General features: G+C 45.0%; 1 protein-coding gene across 5 annotated transcripts in view; it reads right to left on the reverse strand.

Moving 5' to 3' along the window:
- MTUS2 (microtubule associated scaffold protein 2) overlaps positions 1 to 26,480 on the reverse strand; it is a 394,983-nt gene that overhangs the window by 43,217 nt on the left and 325,286 nt on the right. For 3 of the 5 annotated variants that reach the window (XM_086328484.1, XM_086328483.1, XM_086328486.1), the window contains one exon: positions 10,540 to 10,606. In XM_086328484.1, the coding sequence (XP_086184610.1) occupies positions 10,540 to 10,606 (67 nt within the window). Of the gene's footprint in view, positions 1 to 10,149; positions 10,279 to 10,539; positions 10,607 to 22,466; positions 23,131 to 26,480 lie in introns of those variants that run through there. The other 2 variants (XM_086328487.1, XM_086328485.1) reach the window with 2 other exon arrangements.

Here is a 26,480-nt window from a genome sequence, read left to right on the forward strand (position 1 = left end):
GTGAGGCACACTGTAACTAGCCCAATGCTACGGTAACTAGCTGTGTGAGGCACACTGTAACTAGCCCAATGCTACGGTAACTAGCTGTGTGAGGCACACTGTAACTAGCCCAATGCTACGGTAACTAGCTGTGTGAGGCACACTGTAACTAGCCCAATGCTACGGTAACTAGCTGTGTGAGGCACACTGTAACTAGCCCAATGCTACGGTAACTAGCTGTGTGAGGCACACTGTAACTAGTCCAATGCTACGGTAACTAGCTGTGTGAGGCACACTGTAACTAGTCCAATGCTACGGTAACTAGCTGTGTGAGGCACACTGTAACTAGTCCAATGCTACGGTAACTAGCTGTGTGAGGCACACTGTAACTAGCCCAATGCTACGGTAACTAGCTGTGTGAGGCACACTGTAACTAGCCCAATGCTACGGTAACTAGCTGTGTGAGGCACACTGTAACTAGCCCAATGCTACGGTAACTAGCTGTGTGAGGCACACTGTAACTAGCCCAATGCTACGGTAACTAGCTGTGTGAGGCACACTGTAACTAGCCCAATGCTACGGTAACTAGCTGTGTGAGGCACACTGTAACTAGCCCAATGCTACGGTAACTAGCTGTGTGAGGCACACTGTAACTAGCCCAATGCTACGGTAACTAGCTGTGTGAGGCACACTGTAACTAGCCCAATGCTACGGTAACTAGCTGTGTGAGGTACACTGTAACTAGCCCAATGCTACGGTAACTAGCTGTGTGAGGCAGACTGTAACTAGTCCAATGCTACGGTAACTAGCTGTGTGAGGCACACTGTAACTAGCCCAATGCTACTGCTGTTGTTCAGTTGCTAAGTCATGTCCAACTCTTTTCGACCCCATGGACTGCAGCACAGCAGGCCTCCCAATCCCTCACTATCTCCCAGAGTTTGCCCAAGTTCATGTCCGCCGAATCAGTGATGCTATCCGACCATCTCATCCTCTGCCACCCTCTTCTTTTGCCTTCAATCTTTCCCAGCATCAGGGTCTTTTCTAATGAGTCAGTTCTTCACATCAGGTGGCCAAAGTATTGGAGCTTCAGCTTCAGCATCAGTCCTTCCAATGAATATTCAGGGTTGATTTCCTTTAGGGATGACTGGTTTGATCTCCTTGCAGTCCAAGGGGCTCTCAAGAGTCTTCTCCAGGACTGGTTACTCTACAAAGGTTGGAAGCAGGGCAATGAATGCATAGTTGAAATAAGCTCCCAGGTGGCTCTAATAGGCTTCCATCTCCCTCCATGGGGATCCCTGGCTAAGAACTGAGGTCCCAGAAAAGAAAGGCATGTAGATAGCTGCCCAAGGCTATCTCAGCGAGATGCCATTATTATTTATAGCATACTATCGAGTCTGGTCCACGAAGACATCTTCTGATTACAATTTCAGCTTTCTAAGTAGATCTGCTTTTAAGAAGAAATATCATTTCTCACTGGAAATTAGTAAGTTGGGATTTCTGTTTTCTATATTGGGCTCTAGTAAACCTAGTTAAAAGGCGTTTCCTTGAAAGTCAAAGCCATTCTTGTTGCACTAACAGTGTCCACACATGGCAGCCGCCCTGGTCTCTCCATCTGGAATCATACTCCTGATTAGCTAAATTCTGACCAAATTCTTAATTAACTTTTTCTTTTCTTTTTTTAAAGAAATTAGCTATGTCAAGGAGCCCAGAGGCCATGACCAGTTTCATTATCACTGAAACCTGCTACGTCTTTACATGGTTCCTTGCAGTGCAGAATCGGTCAAGTTCCTTGTTCTTCACCAGAGTTAACCTCCTGAAGACCTGAAATTCAGATGAAAAACTACAATTCTGATTAAAAAAAAGAGTGATCTGAATATAACAGACGCATATATTGCAACTTATGTATTGTTGTGCTTGTTTAGTCACTAAGTTCTGACTCTTTTGTGACCCCGTGGACTATAGCCCATCATTCTCCTCTGTCCATGGGATTTCCCAGGCAAGAATACTGGAGTGGGTTCCATTTCCTTCTACAGGGAATCTTCCCAACCCAGGAACTGAACCTGCATCTCCTCCCTTGGCAGGTAGATTCTTTACCACTGAGCTGCCAGGGAAGCCCAACTTACATTATTACTTTGTTCAAATTAATGCCAAATACAGTAAATTGATGGACAGTATTCTTAAATCTGGCTTTGGTGGTATTTGTGGATACTTTTTGAATGAGTGAGAATAATTTCATAATGGCATTGGAAAAACTAAGAAAAACTAAATGGTAAAAAAAAAAATCTCTGAAGGGAGACTCATCGAAGTCTAATAGTCCAAACACTGCCCTGCTTTGTCTGCAAATAGTTTAAAGAGTTTCATGCTATGCTATGCTAAGTCGCTTCAGTCGTGTCTGACTCTGTGTGACCCCATAGACGGCAGCCCACCAGGCTTCCCCGTCCCTGGGATTCTCCAGGCAAGAGCACTAGAGTGCGTTGCCATTTCCTTCTCCAATGCATGAAAGTGAAAAGAGAAAGTGAAGTTGCTCAGTCATGTCTGACTCTTAGCGACCCCATGGACTGCAGCCCACCAGGCTCCTCCATCCATGGGATTTTCCAGGCAAGAGTACTGGAGTGCCACACAGACAAGCTCATTTGCCCTTTTCCTCTGGTTAAGGGATCACCCCAGGAAAACACTTCTTTACTATTTTTCTCATTTCCAAAACGAGATAAGTCAAGGACTTCACTAACCCTGTTGCTGTAACTGATCAAGTGTAGAAGAACCACTTCTTCACTGACTCCTTGATTTCCTTTAAGCTTAGCTGTTTTACCCCAGAAGCCTTTCCCAGACCCCTAACTGGGTTACAAACCATCCTCTGAACTTCCAGACCTCCAGCACCTTACTCAGCACACTGGGTTTTAGTTACCTGCTTATGTACCCGTCCCTCCAGTGCACAGATGTCCCCCGAGCTCAGAGACCACATCACACCCATCTTTACTCCTGGCACACTAACAGGTGCATCTCCTGGATTTCAATCACATTTATAAAATGAAACAATGACATAGTTCACACTTAATGTGCTAACAAGCTCTGGGCTGGGGCTCAAGATACAAAGAAAAATAAAAGGGATCTATGTGACTGAGAAACTCACAAAGAGGCGATGATTATATTTGCATAATTTGTATGTGATTGTCTGTCATTTAAAGCATTACGTTTTTTTGCAAAACTGCTCTTTGGCAATTTTCAGGTTAAATCTATAGAGCATGTCACATGTTTTTCTTGCTTTTTCTTATCTTCCCCAAGACACCAACTGAAATCTTACAATACGAAGGCAGCATGCTATGGTCATGGTGGAACAAGATAAAGACCCAGCTCCGTTATCCTTAATAGCTACATGATTTGGGGTTTGCTTTTATTCTCTAGAGCCATGATTTAGTCACCGTTAAACCGGTGATTGTATTATCTACCTTACCTGTCTGTCCCCTAGGGCTGTTGTCAGGATCAAATGAAATAATACGTGGAAGAGCTTTGTAAATCATACACCGATCTAAACATTAGATTTATTATGAAGTCAAAATTTTGCAGAAGCAGCTGACTCCAAGTTTCAAGAAACTGCTTGTCCTCTGGGTATTTTATGGGCAGCCCTTAGTATCTTGACTTTTATTCAGTCAATTCAGGTTAAGAATTAAAACCACAGATTTAAAAATATTAACATATATCAGAAAGGATTATCTTTATTCATAAAGGAGCGAATGTTTTAGAGGATCACAAAATAGACATCTCCATCTAAAATAATCAGATGGTGCTATACATCTAGCAACCTTAAAGAATTTTATAAATATCAAAAAATGTGCTGCTGCCGATTGGAATAAATCATTGTCTTTAAGAAAGTAGTTCTTTGGAACTGTAGCTGATGGTGTAATTTTCATGGCAACCAAACCCAGTCTCTGGTACATTTAAGGGAGTTTGTAGTTTTGATATTACTGTGCACGGTTAAGCACCTGTCTGAGATAGAAACTAAAATAACTTTAGAAAATTACATTTACTGGGATAAAAATCTAATCTTGGCAGCTGACATCACTGATTTGAATTTTTCCCAGCTCAGAACATCATTTACTTACAGGAAGGCCAGGTAACTTCTGGACTTCGTCATGTTGAGAGGTTATCTTGCAAAGAGAACAGTATATCTGAAGCTCTATAATCACACTCACATTTCTGACATCGGACTAGATCAAACCTTCTTCTAAATAACACTGCCTGCTCTCCGCCTTAGAACCTAGAACAGTGACAGTTAAATAGTGAACATTAATATGTATTTGGGTACCCGGCTGACAAAGTTGCTGAGAAAATTGAGTGAGAAGATTCAACTCCCCTGATCAGAGAGAATTTTGCATTCCACAGATTTTGTGTTTGTGTTGTCACTCAATTCAACATAAGCTTCTAATTTACTGGTGGTTTCCTCTTTGACTCATGTATTAGTTGTATGTTGTTTAATTTCCAAGTATTTCCAGCTTTCCAGGTTATTTTCGTGTTACTGATTTACAGTCTAATTCTGTTATAGTCCAAAATGATCTGTATAATTTCAGTTTTTTAATATCTGCTAAGGTCTGTTCTATGGCTCAGCATATGGTCCACGTGGGTCAACATTCCACGTGTATTTGAGAAGGATGTACGTCCTGTTTGTTATCTGGAACCTTCTGTCAATGTCAATTAGGTCAACTAGCTCAACTGGTTGATAACTGCTATTCAGGTCTTTTAAACTCCAGCTGATTTTCTGTCTGCTCCTTCTCTCAGGACTGGGAGAGGAGTGCTGAAGTCTCCAACAGTAACAGTGGGTCTGTTTCTTTCAGTTCCACCGTGTTTTGCTTCGTCTGATTTGAAGCTCTATTTCTAGGCACGTAGGTATTCAGCACTGCTATCTTTTTTAGGTGAACTGACTCCTTGATCCTTACGTAATGGCATCTCCATCTATAGTAACGGTATTGATCTGAAGTTTACTTTGCGTAATATTAACACTGTTATTGTTGTTTAGTTGATAAATCACTTTTGCAACCCCATGGACAGTAGCTCCTCTGTCCATGGGATTCTCCAGGCAAGAATATGGGAGTGGGTTGCCATGCCTTTCTCCAGCAGATCTTCCCGACCCAGGGATCAAACGCACATCTCTTACATATCCTGCATTGTCCGGCAGGTTCTTTACCACTAGCGCCACCTGGGAAGCCTGGTGTTAGCATGCTGCTGCTGCTGCTGCTAAGTCGCTTCCGTCGTGTCCGACTCTGCGACCCCATAGACAGCAGCCCACCAGGCTCCCCTGTCCCTGGGATTCTCCAGGCAAGAACACTGGAGTGGGTTGCCGTTTCCTTCTCCAATGTGTGAAAGTGAAAAGTGAAAGTGAAGTCGCTCAGTCGAGTCTGACTCTTAGCGACCCCATGGACTGCAGCCCACAAGGTTCCTCGGTCTATGGGATTTTCCAGGCAAGAGTACTGGAGTGGGGTGCCATTGCCTTCTCCGTGTTAGCACAGTGTATCTTTTTTCTCTCCTTTTACTTTTAAATATCCACTCCTTTACATTTGAAGTGGATTTCTCTTACGCAGCCCATAGCTGAATCTTGCTTTTTTATCCAATCTGGCAAATTGTCTTTTCATTGGTGTGCTTAGAAGAGATATTTTTATACTTAAGAAAATGTGCATTATTTTTGTGATCCCAAGATTAGTTATTTTTTCTGAGGTGCCTTCTTGGGTTTTGCATTTTAACTTAGATTTTTTTTAAGCTGTGAAGGGAAGGAAGACAACAGAATCTAATCTGAAACCTAAGGGAATTAGCATATACTGTGCCCCAATTTCCTGCCAAACATTGTGCTCTGTCCTTTCCTCTCATTCAGCTAGTGTGACAAGCACCAGGGTTCCATCTTACTGACGGAGGAAAGTGAGGCCCACAGCACATTCTCGCCTTCCTCCATAGCAGTAAAATATCTAGGCAAAGTCACCAAAGAAGAGCACAACTCCAGGTCCTTCTTATGACTAGGTTTGCCCTGTGACTTAGAGCTGGGCAATGAGATAGAAATTCCTGGAAACGTTTTTCCCAAGGAAAGAGCTGACCTACTGTCTCTGCTTTTTTGTTCATTCCCTCTTCCATCTTACTAACTGGACTAGAGATGTGATGACCAGGTGGCACTTAGTACTGACCACAGCTACCCTGGCCCACTAGATGAAGCACCACTGTCTTGGAAATGGGAGAATGCTGAGCTGTAGGAAGCCTGCCCACCCCCTCCGTGGACTTAGTGGAACAGAATCACACCTACCCCTGGGTGCTCACATGCATGCTCAGGTGCGTCCAACTCTTTGCAACCCCATAGACACAGCCTACCAGGCTCCTCTGTCCATGGGGATTCTCCAGCAAGAATACCGGAGTGGGTTGCCATGCCCAGCTGGGATCGAACCAGCATCTCCTGCATGCAGATTCAATGGATTGGCAGGTGGGTTCTTTACCACTGAGCCACCTGGAACTCCTCCAACTTTTATATAAGGGAGAAATAAACATCTACTTTGAGTAAACTCCCATTCTTTAGGGAGTTTGCTATTTGTTCTTGAACCCAATCCTAACAGCTATAGCTTACTGATGAATTAACATAATTATACTCTAACCTATGTCTGGACAGATGCATACTAGCATCTTTCATCCTTTTGCGTGGAAGTCACCTGATGGGAAAAGCCAACTCATTGGAAAAGATCTTGATGCTGGGAAAGATTGAGGGCAGGAGGAAAAGGGGGCAACAGAGGATGAGATGCTTGGATGGCATCATCAACGATGGTCATGAGTTTGAGCAAGCTCCGGGAGCTGGTGAAGGACAGGGAAGCCTGACGTGCTGCAGTCCAAGGGGTCGCAAAGAATCAGACACAACTTAGCGACTGAACAACAACATATAGAACTGGAAGAAAAAGCTATTTTATTTTGTTCACCTGATTTTTTAATCTATTAAATTAAAAATTATCACCAAATGTGATGGTGATGCTGGAGATGCTGTAGTAAAATCACATACAATGAGTAGAAGAATTCTAGACTCGGGTTTAAGACTCGACTCTGTATACACTAGCTGTATGCTCTTTTGGAAGTCATTTAATCTTTCTGAGCTTCAATTTCATATAAGAGACACCAGCACCTACTTCACAGAGCAATCTGAATGAATGAATAAATAAAACATATCATATGACAGAGCTTGGTAAGTACTAAGCTCCTGGTAAATACAAGGGATTATGATCATAAATTGGAAAACACATTTTCTGTATAAACCCCAGGAGGTAAAATCATCTCACAAATACACTTACAGTGGGGTGTGTATATGTAAGCTGTTAGTTATAAACAAGAGCAAATTGACATTTTCATTCTATTTATTAACTTAAGAACATAATAAATAACAATCCAGTGCTTACTATCACAAACTTAGATTACTATCATACCTTTGTATCAAAGCTCTTGGAATTCTTTAATGTTTTTATTTCATGTTACAGAAAACATTCAGGTATTGTTTGCTCTGTTTCAATATGCCAACTTGAATCCAAATGTAGACTTAACCACTTAGCTTCCTGTACAACACTTGAGAAGCTTTGCCAGAATGACTGCTTTATTAATCACTGCTTTCGGTTTTAAAACTACATTTCACATTAACGTTTCTAAAGTTTTCGGGTCAGATGAAAAACGCAAGTGCGAGCTAAGTCACTTCAGTCTGACTCTTGGTGACCCCATGGACTGTAGCTTGTCAGGCTCCTCTGCCTATGGGATTTCCCAAGCAAGAATACTGGAGTGGGTTGCCATTTCCCTCTCCAGGGGTACCTCCCGATCCAGGGATCAAACCTGAGTCTCCCGTATTGGCAGGTGGATTCTTTACCACTGAGCCACCTGGATCGCCCGCCTGGCACATACTAAGTACCTAATAAATAACTGTTTAATGAATGGATGGACTGAGATTAAGGAGAACTAAGCTCTTCTTCTTGGTCCTTCTTACAGACACTCAGCTTTAGATACAATCTTTGACCAAGTCTGGATTTACTGATCTCTCAAGTGCAGTGAGTAGACAGACTAGAGTCACTAAGGCCTGGACCTCCATCACAATGTGCTGACCGCACCTGCTACATAAAGTGCTCAGAAAACTGCTGAATGCAGGAGGGGTTCTCTATGTCTGGGCAGCACCTTGGCCAGGTGCCTTGGCTAGGTGAGGTACTGGTCTTTGTCCCCTGGAATTCCTAAAGCCCTTCTGAATTCCTGGGTGACAGGAGTGTCTCTCATATTTATAATGAGTCCTTCTGTGACTGAATTTATGCTAAGGAGGTGACTCCCTGAGGCACCTAGAAAGCCTCAGGATGGGTGGGTCACAGGACAGACCAGGCCATCAGAGGGCTGGAGCTTCCGGGCCCCCTCACCAACCTCCAGGGAGAGGGGCACTGGAGGATGGATTATAAAAACTCTGGAACAGCGGGCTTCAGAGAGCTTCCAGCTTGGTGAACATAGCCAGGTGCCCTCTTCACTTCAAAGGAACACCGCTCAGGTCAAGACACCAGAATTCATGATGTTACAGTTAACAGCTGGTCCCCCCTGCCCCCCTGTCTTTCCCCCTCACAAATGCCGCCTCCACAGTGGCTCAGGGACTCACAGCTAAAGCGCACTCTGGAGCCGAATGCTGGGCTGAATGGCCTTCCTTTCCCCACACCCCATGGCTTTTTCACTTGGCAGGTGAATTCTGGTGCTCCTCTTAGCACTAATGCAGAAATCAAAGAAGACTTCCATACAAAGCCCCAATGTGATCCCTGAGGGGTTCCTCCTGCACTCAGAAGCTTCGGGAAAGCACAGGGGGTAAGGGCACTGGGTTTGGTACATTTCACCCGCTGGGTCAGGACGGACACCTGGATCTAACGTCTGCCCAGGGGGAGCAGACATCTCTCCTGGCAGGCACTCACCCCACGGTGGAAGTTTGTCTTCCGTCTTCAGACTCAAGGTGCTACACACCTCAGAGCTATGAGTCACCTTGCAGACTGCCCCGTCATCACTCTCTTCTTTAATCAAATTTCCTTTTGATGAAGGAGAACCCGCGGACACGGACGTGAGCCAGCTCACTCTGCCAGGACCTCAGTCATTTCCTCCACGGCCCAGGAACCACCCAAGAGCCCGACCATTGCATGAGAGAGACACGCATGTGTGGACTGGGGCTTCACCTGAGACCCTCACCAACACTGCCGCTTCCGGTCCTGCGCATCCATCCCACTGGCGGGCGTGTGGGCGCCGCACAGGTGAGGCTGGGGAGGGGCCATGACGTGAGGCCTTCCCCACAGGACTGCTCCCCTAGGAGGGGAGAAGATGCCACGGCCGCCCTGTCTCGATGGCAGAGGAAGTGGAAAACTCATGGTGAAGAAACAAAACACAAACTTGAAGGTAAAAATAATGGCTCAGATGGTAAAGAATCTGCCTGCAATGTGGGAGACCTGGGATTGATCCCTGGGTGGGGAGGATCCCCTGGAGAAGGAATTGGCAACCCACTCCAGGATTCTTGCCTGGAGAATCCCATGGACAGAGGAGCCTGGGGGGCTACAGTCACAACTGAAGCAGCTAACACTTTCACTTCTAAAAAGAAAGGGTGGGGGAAACTGAAAATCATTTCCCCATCCACCATGTGTCCCTGGGGGCCCATGTTCTCCAGGGAAGTCTGGCCTCTACACTCGATGCCTCATGGCTGACCCCAAAACAGGTGCCACCCACCTAGGATGGATGGGCCTGTTCAAGGGCCTTGCTGGCGGAGGAGGCCATACCTACACAGGTGGGCCGCCCCCAGGACCACACTGGATGGAGGAGGATCGCTCCTCATAAAGAGAAGAGCATGCTGAGGGGACTAGGTCATGTTCATGTCACCTCTGCTGGAGTAAAGGATCCCAAGAACAGAATGGGATCAAGTAATCGGAATGTGGCAGATCCTTGGTCTGACCTATGGCCAAGAGTGAAAGTCTATGATGGAAGATATCCCAGGGTCTAGGGGTCATCCCGTCACTGGCAAGGTCTCCTATGGTTCAGCCAGAATGACACCATCCTATCGGCCAAAGAGGAGGAGTTTCGAGATGCACCCTAGCATTGTTACAGCCATCCAGATTCACATTCTAGATCACAATGTTTCACGGCGGGGTGAACAACGGCAGGAAGCATCTTACCGGGAGCACTCCAGCTACCCACCAGAGCTGAGCTGCTTCTAGGAGCTGTGCCTTCCCTGGGGCAGAGGGAGGGATCACACGGGGGGTGCGTGTCACCCCACACAAGGCAGATGCAGAGATGCGCTGCCATCTGTGAGAAGTGGAGTCAAGCCTGATTAGTTCCACTGTGAACTGTTAGCAAGCTGCCTTTATGACAACAGAGATGCTGCAGAGAAATTAATGCCCCGCCCCCAAGACTACAAGAACCCACTACTGCTCTGGGGAAGATGCTCCCATCTGTCCAGGCAGGTCTGCTCTGGTTATTAATCGAGACACAGCTGCTTTTGTTACATGTTCACATACCAGGAAAAAGACACCCTCTTCCCATTCCTCATGCCGAGGCCCCACTTACCAACTTCATCCCTGATGTTTGCAAGCTCGATTGACAGCTCTTTCTCTTTCACAAGGGCACTTTCATTCTGAAAAAACAAAACGGACACCGAGATTCCCCTTGTTTGAGGCTGGATAAGGACTTTCATATGTTTAACTAATGAATCACATTAAGCAAATATTTATAAGTCAAGTCCTTAAGGAGATAATTTTCTCATTAGATAAGCATATACAAAACTTAACAAAGCCAAGTATGACTCATTCATTTGTACCACATTCAAATCACAAAGCTTGTCATACAATATTAATAATACCCTGTAGTTGTACTTTTCTCTATATTCTACTCTGTGGACATCAACCTACAGTAATTCTCTGCATGTCTACACATTAATCTACTGTTATATATTATTTTTACATTTTTAATTATTGTCACTATTAACGAGATTTTTGACCATGAAAATGCCAATGCCATAGCTCTCTGACAGACAGATGTTTATTTTACCAAGTCTCCTTAAACTTACCCTTTCGTCCATACACGCACGGCCAGCTACCTAATGAACACTGAACAGAAAACCTAATACGAAACATTTCTCTTTGTCATAAGATCAACACCTAAATTAGAGGTCTCCAAGTATTTTGTTCCACTCTGTGCATTGGAAGAAGAAGAGGAAAACTCCCACTCGAAGTATTATTTACTGCAAAGAATGCCATTTGTCACTAAATGACTGCTTACTTGTTTTCAAATCAAATTCCTATTAGGACATAAAACAGAGAAGCAGTTGAAGATATGAGTCAGCATCAAGACTTACATTTGTTATGATTTTATTATTAATAATAACTAGGAAAGATGTGTTCTGTAAATTCTCTTCCAGTGAGAGATGCCAAAAATACAGGCCTTCAAGGAAAGTTTCTTTCACTCTGTAGAATGCACACCCAACGCAAACATTTCCCAAGAGGGAATTTTGGCTTAAATGGATACCAAATATCTAGCAGAGATATCATCAAGGCTGCGTGAACACTCTTTCTTTCATAACCTCCTCTGACTTTGATGTCAGCACCTCCGGACAATCTGGGCTGAACGAGAATAGACAGTCGTCAAGATTGTGTCCCTGTGTCTCCTGCATTTAGACCCTGGTGACATGTGAGCTACTCTGGGCCCATGGCAGGGTCTCAGGTCATACAAAGGGCATGTGCTAAGCAATACCAGAATTTCATGCCAAAATAAAACTCTGAGAGCTATTTTAGTCACAAGCATTAACAGTGATTAAGTCACGGATCTCTTGAGACTAATGCAGCAACGATATACCCTTTGGGGGACAGTCGACCCCACCTCACCCATGAAGCTCCCACCTCCCACCCCAGCCTGTGGCATCCTTGCCCTCCAGGAACTTGAAGGCAGGAGACCACCTCTGAGAGCACATACCCTTCCAGTGCCACGCCCACTGCACAGGGTTATCCTGATGGTTAAATAAATTAACATAGGTGAAGCAGTTAGAACAATGCCTGGCACTTATACCCTCTATAAAAAGCGTTGCTTGTTATTACAACTCTGCCATTTCCTTTGATTTTATTTGCAACTGGATGACATCCTACAGATAAGAGGTGCTTTTCCATATTGAATATCTGAAAGTGTTGAGAATTTGCATTTATCTCTTTTCTCTCTCTCTTTTTTTAAAGCACCTTCCTGGCTCTGTTGTGATTCTACTCTAAGTTCAAAGACTAGAGAGTACAACACGGGGAAAACATTTAATCAGACTGATCACAGGGACAGGTCCTTGTTTGAACATCAGCAGAATACAGCCAGCTGACTTGTTACTACAAATTAAGAGAGCCTGATATTCCAGAGAGGGTAAACTTCAGTATTTACCCTGAAATGATCTCAAACTACTGAAAAAACTAACTTGTTTCTGCTCCTTCAATATCTCCAAAGTCGCTTCAGTCATGTCCAACTCTGTGACCCCATGGACTGTAGTCTGCAGGCTCCTCTGTCCATGGGATTTTCTAGGCAAGAATACTGGAGTGGGTTGCCATTTCCTTCTCCTGGAGAACTTCCCAACTGAGGGATTGAACCCTAATCTTCTATGTCTCCTGCATCAGCAGGCAGGTTCTCTATCACTAGCGGCACCTGAGAAAGAGACATTTTGAATTATATCCCTGGTACCTCAGCTGGTAAAGAATCCGCCTGCAATGCGGGACACCTGGGTTCTATCCCTGGCTTGGGAAGATCCCCTGGAGAAGGGAATAGCTACCCACTCCAGTATTCTGGCCAGGAGAAGAATTCCATGGACTGTATGGTCAGTGGAGTCGCAAAGAGTCAGACACAACTGAGGGACTTTCACTTCACATCCTCAATTTGAAGCACAGTCAGAGAACTGAAATACTAACCTTATCAGAACAGAAATAGCATCACTCATGATTCACTCTTGAGCTGCTGAGAGTTGCAAAGACTTAGTCGAGGTTGCAAACGGAACAACCAGAACCTAACAAAAAATCCATAAGCCAACTCTGACTGCTAATCCAAAGCCAAGGTTTCCCTCAGCTCTTGTAGCAGCCCTGGGATGAAGCCCTGGGTGGATGGTACCCGTACGTGGGTATCCCGCATCACCAGCCATCACACCCCACTTTCCAGCCACGGAAGCCTTGGGGACATGGGAAAGGAGGGGCTTGAAGGTCCAGGGAGGACAGGCTTCAGGTAGAGACGGTGCTGATGATGTGCGTGAAGATCCTTAGATTTGAATCACTTGGATGAAAACGACACTGACATGTGTGGTCAGGCCTGCCCCACCTATCTTTGCTTGAGGAGAAATGCAAATGAGGGAGCGAAAGAGAAGAAGGAAGAGAAGAAAAGGAGGAGGTGGGAAGGGAAAAGAGATGCAGGGCAAACAGGAGGGAAGCCAGTGAGATGAGAGACTTTCACCCTCTACATTCTGGGAAGCAAAGATGAGGATGATCAATGAAGATCCATCCTGCCCTCATGCCCAACCTTCTGCAAAGGCAGATGACCAAACCAATGGTCTCAAAGTCATCAAACAGCTCATCAAGAAGTGTCAGCTGCCAAACAGAAGCAACAAATCTGATGGCTAAAAAGTCAAGGGAAATAACTAAACTCGGGAAAGGTGTGCTGATTGTGTGTCTGCTCATTTGTGTATGACTCTTTGCAACCGATGGACTGTAGCCCAGCAGGCTCCTCTGTCCATGGGATCTCCTAGGCAAGAATACTCGAGTGGGTTGCCATTTCCTTCTCCAGAGGGATCTTCCCAATCCAGGGATGGAACCTCTATCTCCTGCATTGTCTGCATTGGCAGGCGGATTCTTTACCACTGAGCCACCTGGGAAGCCCATGCTGATTACTACATCAACATTAACACTGACCTTGATCAAACACTGGCGATCAAACCAGTCAATCCTAAAGAAAATCAGTCCTGAATATCCATTGGGAGGACTGATACTGAAGCTAAAACTCCAATACTCTGGCCACCTGATTGGAAGAACTGACTCCTTGGAAAAGACCCTGATGCTGAGAAAGATCAAAGGCAGGAGAAGGGCATGACAGAGGATGAGACAGTTAGATGGCATCACTGACTCGATGGACGTGAGTTTGAGCAAGCTCTGGGAGTTGGTGATGGACAGGAAAGCCTGGTGTGCTGCAGTCCATGGGGTCACAGTCAGACATGACTATGCGACTGAACTGAACTGACCAAACACTTCCTAGACACCAGGCACAGTACAGGGTAAGCCTTTTGCTCACTTACTCCTCCAAATATGGTCAACCGGCTCCATGGTTTATTTTCCATTCTGGAGGACAAAACTGAGGCTCCATGGTTAGGAAATCAGCCAAGTAACATGCACAACTATCCAGGAAGTGGCAAAGCAGGAGGTTTAAGCCAAGGTCTACACTCTTCATCAAACACTAACACAAGGAGGTTCTCCCTCCAACCCACACTTATAAAGACCCAATGTTGATACCCAAATCACACCGATCCCCAGCTTGGATCCAAGCACAAGTTACCAGCAAGCTTTCTACATCTAACTGGAGGACAGGCACTGCCAGCCCCTGATGACTCTGCTTCACTGAAAATATTCCCTGGCTACATTCACATCCCACCCACCCCTGCCCTCCTTGGCAGGGTATTTGTCCTTGGTGTGGATTTGCGGGTTGCACTTCAGTTCGTTTCCATTCCAGCCTACATGGGGCTGTAATACTTGATAGGGTAGCTGTTTAGCTTTTCCTGGTCAGCTTTCTCTGACCCTTTCCGACCGCCTCCCCACGCGTCCCTGCTGAAGACGCTGGCGCAGCTCTGCTCCAGGGGGCTGGCCAGAGCAGTCGAGCTGCAGCCCTTCTTCCTTAAGTGCCTGTTTTTGAAATGACATAACTCTTCTAATTTATGAATTCTCTGCATCAATTAAGTTCCTCTTGGTTTTCTTCGAGCCAAACCAGAATGACGTGATGGAATGAGTCAACAGCTTGGACTCCGGGGACACTGCTCCTCAGGCAGGATGAGAACCTAGAGGGAATTTCCACTCTCCACTCCCTGCCTCGTAGAGTCACCCTTCCAACCCTTCGTGGCTCAGCAGAGCCCAGCATGGCCTGAAGTTCTGCTGAGTTATCAGGAGTGAGGCTGCCCCGAAGGTTCCCTTGGAAAGGCTGTCACACACCATCCTCCTTCCCCCATCTTCCACCCTAAGCCAGATCCGGGGTGATGACACAGCGGATGGGTGAAATACGAGCAAGGTCTCCTCGATGGGCCAGCGTTAGATTAGTGCTTCCCTACATGGGGACTGAGTGGAAAATTCCTCACTGGTGCCAAGCACACGAGCCCCTGCTTTCACTCCAACAGGCTAAAAATAGAGCTCAGTATTAGGCATCCAAGCTATCCTAATGATACAGTCCAGAAATCGCCAAGTCCAAGAAGGTTGTTCCTCTAAAACGACCATTTACTCCAGGATGGGCTTAACTGGAAAGGGGACACTTGTAGAATGTTCGTCTTGGCCCCATGGCAGGAGTGTGTCTTTTTAGCTGCCTCTGTGATTCAGCATGTCTCCTTGGCACTCCGAGTCCTCTTGTGTCCCCAGCATGGCCCGCTGCACCCGCAGACGGAATCCCAGAGGCTCCCCTCCATGAACATCTCAGGCTCCCCGCCACCTCTCACCCTATCAGTATGCTACAGGGAAGCCCAGTTTCTCCTTAGCCATGGTGCTGCAAAGTCTTGGGGAACACTGCCCTCGATCTGTCCTGGTTACAGAAGCCTGGCAAAGTATACAACCTGCTCATCACTCTGTGAACTCCAAGCAACTGAATGTGAGGCCAAGCCCCAAGCAAGCCTGCCACACTCTTTTATCCTAACATGCCTGGTCAACAGGGCTGTTTAGGCGGCTAGTGCCGCCCGTGTGAAACTGGGGATGACAGGAAGTGAAAAAGCCCATTCTTGTTAGTTAGCATCACCCATGTGACCCTCCCTTGGGCATCAGCCACCTAAGCCCCTCCCCACATTAGGAACCAACAGAACAGCCTGGTTTTTATTAAAATTGAATATATGTGTTTTGAATGATCATCGACATATAAAAGGTTGAGTGAATCTGAGGAGTTTTCACCCCAACTGATCCAGAAACAGGAAATGTATCCAACATGGCACATATTTACTGAGCACCTATTACATAGCATGCTTTCCTGATGGCTCAGGGGTAAAGAACCCTCCTGTCAATGCCGGAGATGCAGGAGACTTAGGTTCGATCCCTGGGTGGGGAAGATCCCCTGGAGGAGGGCATGGCAACCCACTCCAGTATTCTTGCCTGGAGAATTCCATGGACAGAGGAGCCTGGTGGTCTACAGTCCACGGGGTCGCAAATAGTTGGACACGACTGAGCACACTCATACACCACTGGCAGGCAGACAAGCCAGGCAGGATATTTCTGCCTTCAAGAAGCTGAGGAGTCTCCCAAAGAGTCAGTAAACAAACAAGTAATTACAAAACAACATGATAAAACTCAACTCGGCAGGGCCAGCCTGGGGACTTCCTGAGACCAGAGGATGGGTAAGCAGGGGGCTAGGAAGGGAGCGCCCCAGGCAAAGGTCAGGAGGGCCAGCAACACCAAACAGCACTTTGGCTATTTCTGGGGACCTCTGTCACCCCATAAGATGGGCCCTTCTTGCCAAGTCTGCCTCTGGTTGGCAACTCTCCCGGAAAGAATGCTTGACCAGCTATAAGCCTGCTGATGAAAACTTCATAAAATTCACTATAGTTTTGAGTGTTTTTGTCAGCTTCCTCCTCCCCACCTAATATTTTTTTTAAAGGACATATGTATGTACATTTAAAAAATATATGTTGTTGTTGTTCAGTCGCTCAGCTGTGTCTGAGTCTTTGCGGTCCCAGGCACTGCAGTATGAGGTCCACGGACAGGCTTCCCTGTCCTTCACTCTCTCCTGGACTTTGCTCAAACTCATGTCCACTGAGTCGGTGATGTCATCATATACATGTATGCATGTGTGTGTATATATATGTATACATATATGTTTAAGTTTAAATATGCCCAACTAAACTTCCTTATCTTTTTAGCCTGCCCTGAAATCAGTGTAGATCAGGAAAATTTGATCACCTGAGCTGGGCCCCTTTTTCCCAGGCTAAACAAAAGAGCCTTAACAAGGAGTTAAATTTAAAAATCTATAGAATTCTGGTATTTGAGGAAACATCCAGATCCTTTTTATTGTGAATTTTTGAAACCCAAAGTGATATACCTACACATGTAATTACAAAGAGCTTAAAGGAATTTTTTTTCATTCCTCCACAAAACAATATTGCTTCTCACCCATGAGGGTTAATTCCACATGGTAAAATTTTGTCTTAATAGGGAAACATTTTCTTTTATATTTCAAAACAAACCAGCCACCAGGTGACGTCAACAGAACACGTAAGTCTTCAGTGTCGCTTTCATACTGCCTTTGGTGAATACAGCATTCATTTTCAATATTAATATTGTGAAGATGGGCCAGATCCCTAATATAGCACTGTGGAAAATTCCTTTGGGAAGTGGACTGACCTTTTATTCATTTCAGTTATTATGGCTTTAAGGGAGCACTGATGCCATGCTTCGACTTAATCAATAAGTACTATTTCTTTCACATATAATTAGCACAGGCCACTGTATTTTATGTCTGCTTTTCTACTTGGAAATCAAATTTAATACAGACTGGCTGAAGGGAAAGCATCATTCATGTTTAATATTCTTAAATACATGTCAGTGTCTACTCGTGTGGAAAATGAGCAAGGCCATATCTGGTTTCCCAAGAAATCAGATGAAATTCCAAGATGCATCATTCCAGCCTTTGCCCTTGTGCATGCTGGGGTGTTGGGCTCCCAGGTGGCTCAGTGCAGGAGACACAGGAGATGCTAAATTGATCCCTGGGTCAGGAAGATCCCCTGGAGGAGGAAACGGCACTGCACTCTAGTATTCTTGCCTGGGAAATTCCATGGACAGAGGAGCCTGGCAGGCTACAATCCATGGGGTCAAAAAGAGCTGGATATGACTGAGTATGCATGCATGCTGGGGCATTGGTAGCTGGGAAACATCTAGCTTACCTAAGAGGCTGCAGTTAACAGGGGGTGTCAGCCCACATGTGGATTACCAAGGAGCAGTTAGGAAGGACAAAGACTCAGGGGCCTCAAGGAGAAGAACTGTGAACTCAGAGGAGTAAGGCTAGAAACTTCTGGATTCCAGAGCAAGCAGAGGGAAGGAAAATTAGCCAGAACCATGATTTTTTTTCACCCATTTATGACTCACAGAAGAAGTCTCTTGACCTTTCTGGATTCTATCTTCTTTTAATGACCTTCCCAAATTTATTACTGTCCCATCACCTAAGCGTAGCTGGGAGAAGCAGTGAGGTGCCTTCCCCTAATTCACACCCCTCCCAAGAATTTAGAGAAAAGGTAAGTTAGATTAGCCTCTGAGATGACAATCAACACAGAAAACATCAGGGTAGAGATATGCAAAGTAAGCCCGAAAGGGACAGGACTGTATCTGAAGCAGGAACAGGGGGTGTGGTGGGGCGGGGGGATATGTAGTAGAAGAAGCAAAGCTGTGGCAGCCTGGAAGAGGCGGTCACCAGGGCCAGTGACAGTCACACATCACACAGCCTCCCCGGTAATCTCAGGCAGGGCGGGTAATGAGACCTGAGGGCACTGGATGCCTAAGTAACTTGTTGACTCAGACTCCATCCTCATCAACTACCTCTTATGAAGCTAGACTTTGACGCTAAAAAGAAATCACCTGTCTAATCAGGCTCGTAAGCATTCATTTGCTTGTCAGTTATAGTTCTTATTGTTAAAAAACGGGCTGGCATTCTAGTTGTACATCTAGTTGATTTCCCTTAGTAACTCAATGTTTCTAAGAAGGACCAGCTCTGGGAGGTGTCTGTATGTGCAGAGCTGCTGGCTTCAGCCTGGACCACACTGAATACACCAGTGGACGGACTCCTGGGGGTCCATCTGGGCATCCCAGGGGGCTTCATGGGTCACAGCTTTCCCTTACAGATACCTGTGGAATGAGTCTCTCTACAGACTGGCTTCCTGCTCAAATCCCAACATGGATCCCTATCTCTTCTTAACTCAAGTTAAAAATCAGCCTGGGTTTCAGCCTGGTAAACATTCTCCACACTCCCTATGAGCTTGTATGTACCAATATTGACTCTCACCTTTCACCTACGTGGGCTAAAACATCTTTACTCCAGCTCCCTTTGCTTAGAGTTACTGTCCTTCTCAAAACTCTACCCCATTCCTCAACATGCAAGTCATGATCCACTTCTTCCAAGAAACCTTGCTTTTGATTCCAGCACTGATTTCTCCTTTCACTGGATTCCAGAAACAGGAATGGTGAGGACCACATAACTTTCACTTAACGATATTTCAGTCTCGCTCTACTGGTTTTATTGCCCTGTATGTGTTACTGCTGCCTGCCCCACTCGCATTTTCTCTGGAAAAGGTGGAAATACAACCAAATAACTGGTAAACTCCATAGGGCAGGCTGTGCCTTTTAAGAATTCTTTGCTAGTCCCCAAAATAACTGGGCACAGAGCAAACCAGCAAGAAATATTGTTGATGCTTTTACTCGTGTTTTTAAACTTAAAATACTTAGGCATGATCAACTTTTAAAAACCATTTGTTCATTTAACAAACTTTTCATGCATTTTATACTCTAGGCAAAATTCCATACTTCCTCCCAATAAATTAATGTTAAATAAATTTAAGATGTTATATAATATAAAATGTTAAATAATCTTAAGATTATTATTTCTTAGCCCACCTCTGAAACTGATTACCTAAAGGTCTCTTTAATTGTTTAAAGATGTTTCAGAACATCTTTGCCCACCCTAGGAGCAACTGTTAAAGGCATTTTTGCTTCGCAAAATAAAGTTTTCTATTTTGTATTTGTACACAGTATGGGTCAGTGGGGGAAGGGGTGTTCCTTTTATTTTTTTAAGGCTTATTATGATGGACTAAGGGCTTCGCTCGTGACTTAGTGGCAAAGAATCCGCCTGCCAGTGCAGGAAACACAGGTTCGATCCTTGGGTCAGGAAGACCCCCAGGAGAAGGAAATGGCAACTCACTCCATCATTCTTGGCTGGGAAATCCCACGGACAGAGGAGTCTGGCGGGCTACAGTCCACAGGGTCACAAGAGTCAGACATGACTTAGCGACTAAACAACAAGATGGGCTGAAGTAATCAGAAACAACTCAATGACCATTTCATCAGGTCTCTTTCATGTTGATCCTGGGATTGTCAGAGCTGATGAGCAGACTACAGGATTTTATGGTGGAATTTAAAGAATAAACTAATTTCCAGAGTTTGAGATTGGACTGGAATCCCGTAACAGTCCTAGAAGTAGCATGCCTGGCCCAACAGGTAACTACTGAATAAACTACCAATTCTGGCATACCATTTAGGAAGTTATGCTGAAAGGTGGGTAACTAAATAAAACAAAAATTTTAATTAAGAATGGAAAGCCCTAATCCCTGAGATAAGCACCTATGGACATAACATCTATAAAACCTGCAATGGGCATATCATTCTAAAATATAGCAAAGATACAGCAAGAAATGTCACTGTAAGCTTAAGGAGAAAGTTGAAAGTTCTGTGCAAGTTTTCATTAGGAAAGAATAACTAGCCTTAAGTGTGACATCTCAAAGCTAAAACATTCGAAAGTCACTTACATCACACTGCTAAAGAGAAGAAACAGCATTTATCTTTCTTAAAATCTCCAATTTAAAGACACAGGGATAATATTTTTCAAGGACTTGATGTGAAACAAAAAAGGAGGACGGATTCACTTTAAAATATATTTTCTCGAAAAAGACTTTTCAGTTCAGTTCAGTCGCTCAGTCGTGTCCGACTCCTTGAGACCCCATGAATCACAGCACACTAGGCCTCCCTGTCCATCACCAGCTCCCAGAGTTTACCAAAACTCATGTCCATCGAGTCGGTGATGCCATCCAGCCATCTCATCCTCTCTTCCCCTTCTCCTCCTGCCCCCAATCCCTCCCAGCATCAGGGTCTTTTTTCAATGAGTCAACTCTTCGCATGAGGTAACCAGCTTTTATTTCTAAAACTTTTATATCAGAGCTTAGAAATATGAACATTATAATATTGCTGTACATGTAGCATATCCTTCCCTTCTATAATTATTACTGTTACAAGGCTTTCTTCAAAACCATTTGGTGACCATTTCTCTTGAAAAAAGGGCTTAATCACTTCAATGTTGGATTCAAATGCAGAAAACTGAGTACAAATGCTGCATATTTCTATTTGTCTAAAGCACATAAATGTGTACATAAATATTTTAATTCAGTCTTGGTGGCAAAAACCAATCCCATTGAGATAGTCATTTCTACTGGAAAAGAAGGAACAGGTGACTTTTAATGTATCAGTTTAATTTTCCTAGGTGGTGTATAACTCTACTTTGGGTCAGAGTTCACCCACAGAACTAGTAACCAATTTTTCCCAAGTGACCTCCTTCTAATGAGTTTTATATTAAGCCGTTTATTTCTCTTCACCTGGTCACATACTAGACCTCAAGCTATATAACTGACGCCCACAAGTAGAAAGGAGGCAATTTCATCCTCCCGCTAAATTCCATTTCATGCATCTTTGAGAAATCCAAACATGTGTGATAATAAAACATATCACAGAGGCAAGAGTTCTTGCCAGTACATTTCTAGTTGTGAAATTAAAAGCATCTCCGAATCCCTCTGCAAGCTCGCAGTCAAATGTCAATAGCAAAGAAAGGCTTTGTGTTGGAACTGTCATCCGGCGCTTGCTCGCACTCTGGTCTCCGTCCCCTGGCTGTGAATTTCCCTTCCAGTGAAATCTGGAACACACCCTCAGACTCTCTGGCTCCTTAAGTCTTCACCTCTGTGTTCTGCATCCCTACGTAATGCAAACACATACAGAGAGCAGAACTGGACGAGGGATAGTTGGGGGGAGGCTTGCATCTCTGACCTTAAGCACAGAAATTACAAGGATAGATGCTGTTTGTCACAGAGAGTGGCAAACTTTCAAAGTTAGCGGTTGGCCAAGAGAAACATGTCTAGCTCATCTAAATTCCTCCTCCCCCCCCCCCCCCCCACCTGGAATGTCTCAGCTCTAGCAGGTACATTAAAAGGCAGTCAGAATATTCCAAGGATTTCTTGGCAGTTTGGATTTCACGATGTTGGAGCAGAGCCCTCAACATTTCAGGAGAATGCAACAGTTACATCGGAGGCTGCAGAAACACAATTATGTAAGACACTGCAGAGTAACAGGGCTCACGACTCAGCACAGGGAAGTATACTGCCAGCCAGGGCAGTATATCCTGTTCCACTCACAAGACAAGTGCACACACATGCCATGGCGGGGGACAGAGACAGAGGCGGCTGGCCCTTTGGAAGGAGAGGGGAGGGGCGGGTGTGGGAGGCAAAGTACCGTCTTGTCCAGGCACTGAAGGCAGTTATAAGGCTTGCAGCAGCAGTGGCCCATCCCGGCAGGCTGGCTGGCAGGGGGACCTCCTTCATTCAGCGTGTCAGCGGGTAATCCCTAAGGCGAGGTGATGGCTCAGGAGAGAGGGGAGCGCCGCTGGGAGCTGTCACAACTTCCATGTGGTCCCCTTATTTCTCCTAATAACTTCAGGAATCCGGGAGCCCGAGGAAGGAGAAGAGGAGGAGGAGCGCAGGGCGGCCGCGTTAGGCTCCTGCTGCGGGGAGACTGAGGGCGGGAGCCAGGGAGGGAGGGGACAGGCGGAGGGGAGGGTCACTTTGCCACTGGAGTCCTCCCCGTGAGGCGAGTCAATAGTCGCATAACAAGCAGGTACCGATGCCTCCCTCCTCCTGGAGGGGATCTCCGGCACGCCACCCCCACCCTCCCCCGCACGACGCAGACACGCCTGGAGAGGACGCAGGAAACACAAAAGAGCCGGGCGTCCAGGGATGCTCCGGGCTGAGGACCGCGCAGAGGGCTGGCAGAGATGCAGCTCTGCTCCAATACTGGCTTTCTGTGTTCCCTGAGAATTAAAAATATTTTTCAACGCGATGTAGATGGCCTTTCCTCCCTGCAACCCGCCTCTCAGGGCATCGTTGCCTGGCCGGGAACCACCCCATCGCTCCCTTTCAAATGTGTGTGCCAAGAACAGTTTCTGCTTCATTGGAGGAAATCTTTATATTTGAAATATAATTGTGAAATCACTTGTCTGGGCTGACAGTCACAAACTGTTCAAGTGGCTTAAGTAATTAAATTTGGGGTGTGGGGCAAACACATTTCCTGGGCATATCAGCATAAAAGTCTTAGAGGACTTGATCTTTCTGGGCAATCCGCAATTTTTCAAGCAGCTGAAAATCAAAAAGGGAAGGGGGTGAAGTGAAGGGTTTTCTTTCTTTCTTTTTTTTTAATTTCAAAAGAGACATGGTATTTTAAAAATATGTTTGTGTAATCCTTAAAACAAGAGATTCATATATTTATAAAATTAACTTCAGACTTCCTGATACCTCAAAGGACCAATCCTGAAATTTACCATCTGCAGAAATATACAGTTACATTTTTGCCCATCAAATCTGCCTAAGACAGTAAGCAGAAAACAGTTAAAATTAGATAATTTTACTAACTTGAGATTTTCCAAGAAGATTTTAACTGAGTAGCACAGGCTATTTAGATTTGCTTGTAGAGAGGTCAAGGATATATCCAGTGATTAAATAAGAACAGACAAGAACGTTTGCCCTAAACTTGAAAGAATAAGCTCAAATCTTTAACGCTAACAAGTAAACTGACATAATTCTTTCGGCTGTTTATATTAAGATTTTAAACGTACATACACTTTGACCCAACAGATTGGCTTCTATTCAACAATGACACTCACATATATAAGTTGGAGTAGACTCTTGAGAGTCCGTTGGTCAGCAAGGAGATCAAACCAGTCGATCTTAAAGGAAATCAACCCTGAATATTCACTGGAAGGACAGATGCTGAAGCTCTAATGTTTTGACCACCTGATGAAAAGAGCTGACTCACTGGAAAAGACACTGATGCTGGGAAAGACTGCAGGCCAAAGGAGAAGGCCACAGCAGAGGATAAGATGGTTACATAGCTTCACTGACTAAATGGACATGAGTTTGACCAAACTCTGGAAGATAGTAAAAGACAGAGGAGCCTGGCATGCTGCAGTTCATGGGGTTGCAAAGAGTCAGACACAACTAAGTGACTGAACAACAACAAATACACAAGAGTAAATGCAGAGGCTATATACAAATATACAAGAGTATATACAGAGGATATCCAGCACCTATCCATCGTATGGAATTGTGATACATTATTTCATGAGATAATACTTTTATAAACTACAAAGCAAAACTATACACACATATGCATTTGTACAATATATGTCTACAATCAAGTACAAAGCCACTGGAAAAAATGCCATTCATCCAACAGCAGTTGGTCCTTGGGGAATGGAATAGGAGTGAGGGATGGAATTTCCACTGTTCACCATCTTGCCAGCACCTATTCCTTTAATTGTTTTCAGACAAAGTGTATTAGGAGAAGGCAGTGACCACTGCCTGGCTCTGTGATGTCAGGAGGTACAGAGCTGCTGCCCTCTCACAGGCTGGGGCTTCCCACATGGCACTAGTGGTAAAGAACCCGCCTGCCGATGCAGGAGACATAAGAGACACATGTTCAATCCCTGGGTCAGGAAGATCCCCTGGAGAAGGGCATGGCAACCCACTCCAGTATTCTTGCCTGGAGAATCCCATGGACAGAGGAGCCTGGTGGGCTATAGTCCATGGGGTCACATAGAGTCAGACACAACTGAAGCAGCTTAGCACACATGCACACACACACACACACGCATGCACACAGGCTTGTCCTCCTTGGGAGGGAGCTTGGGCAGACCTCTCAGAGAGAGAGGAGCTAACAGGACCTGGGCTGAAAACTGTTGCTGGGACTTTCAACACTTTGAGAGAAAAACCTTATATTGCAAAAGCGATGGCTTGGTACCCGCATCTTCACAGCAGCACTGATCACAATAGCCAAGATGTGGAAGCAACTCAAGTGTCCATTGACAGAGGGAATGAGCAGAATGTGTCCATCCATACAATGCAGTATTACTCTGCCTTAGAAAGGAAGAAAATTCTGTCACATGCTACAGTGGATGAACCTTAAGGACACTGAAACTAAAAAGTGAAAGTGTTAGTCACTCAGTCGTGTCCAGCTCTTTGCAACCCCACGATGTGTAGCCCACCAGGCTCCTCTGTCCATGGGATTCTCCAAGCAAGAATACTGGAGTGGGTTGCCATGCACTCCTCCAGGAGATCTTCCCAACTCAGGGACTGAACCCAGGTATTCTGCATTGCAGGTGGATTCTTTACTATCTGAGCCACTGCAGAAGCCCACTTATACTATGTGAAAGAAGTCAGTCAAAAAAGGCAGACGCTGTATGGTTCTACTTATACAAGGTAGCCAGAGTTGTCAAATTCATAGAGACAAAAAGTAGAATGTGATTGCCAGGGGCTGGGGGAGGGGGAATGGGGACAGAGTATCAGTGTTCCAAGATGGAAAGAGTTCTAGAGATTGGTTATACCACAATGTACCAAATGCCACTAAACCGTACGCTTAAATGATTAAAATGGTAACTGCTTTGTCATGTGCATTTTACCACAATTAAAAATAAGAAAAGTGGTGGCCTGCATTCCCCCGGGTATAGCCAGTCCTTGCACAATCGGTATCTGATCACATGAAGACAGAGCAAAACCTCTATTGTGGGCAGAGAAGCAGGACACGGAGGTTCCAAGAAGCTGACCGTCTCCCCACAGCCACATGTAGAAGGCTTTCTTTAGGCAGAATTGTCTTTCTGCACCCGAAGAAATGGTTTCCATCTAAATTAGGATTTAGATTGCACTGTCCTAGAAAATCATGGCTTATTCTTGTGTGAGGTCTGAGTGTGCTTACTCCAGCAGCGCCCATAGGAGACTAGGAAGAGAGGGGAGGCTGACCCAAAGAAAGATGGATTCGGCTTCTCTTCTTGGCGCATAGAAGGTGCTAAGGGGCCGGGGACTGGCTTTGCTCAAATGGCACATGTGATGAGGTCTCAGAGCAAACAGCCCAGATTTTGAGAAATGTACCAGTGTCCTAGAGTTACACTGTGTTTATTTTTTTAGAAGTTAAAAAAATTTGTAAACATACTCAAAAACAGAGGGGTAAATACAAAGAACTTTCCTATATCCATTTCCAGGTTCAACAGTTACCAAGATTTTGGAACATTGGTTTATCAATCCCTTTTTAAAATGTTTTCATATATCCATCACTCAGATTCAGTCAAAATGTATCAAAATTTAAAACTTTATTTTCACTTGTCCCTTTCCTTTCTTTCTTTCTGGTTAAGGAACTTTAAAGCCAAGCCCTACATACTTTAGTATGCATTGGTGAAAATTCTGAGCATTTTTACAAACCACA

The sequence above is a fragment of the Bos grunniens genome, chromosome 12 (genome assembly GCF_055505025.1).
Source record: "Bos grunniens cultivar Pamir isolate PY7600 chromosome 12, Bosgru_T2T1.0, whole genome shotgun sequence".
Taxonomy (NCBI): domain Eukaryota; kingdom Metazoa; phylum Chordata; class Mammalia; order Artiodactyla; family Bovidae; genus Bos; species Bos grunniens.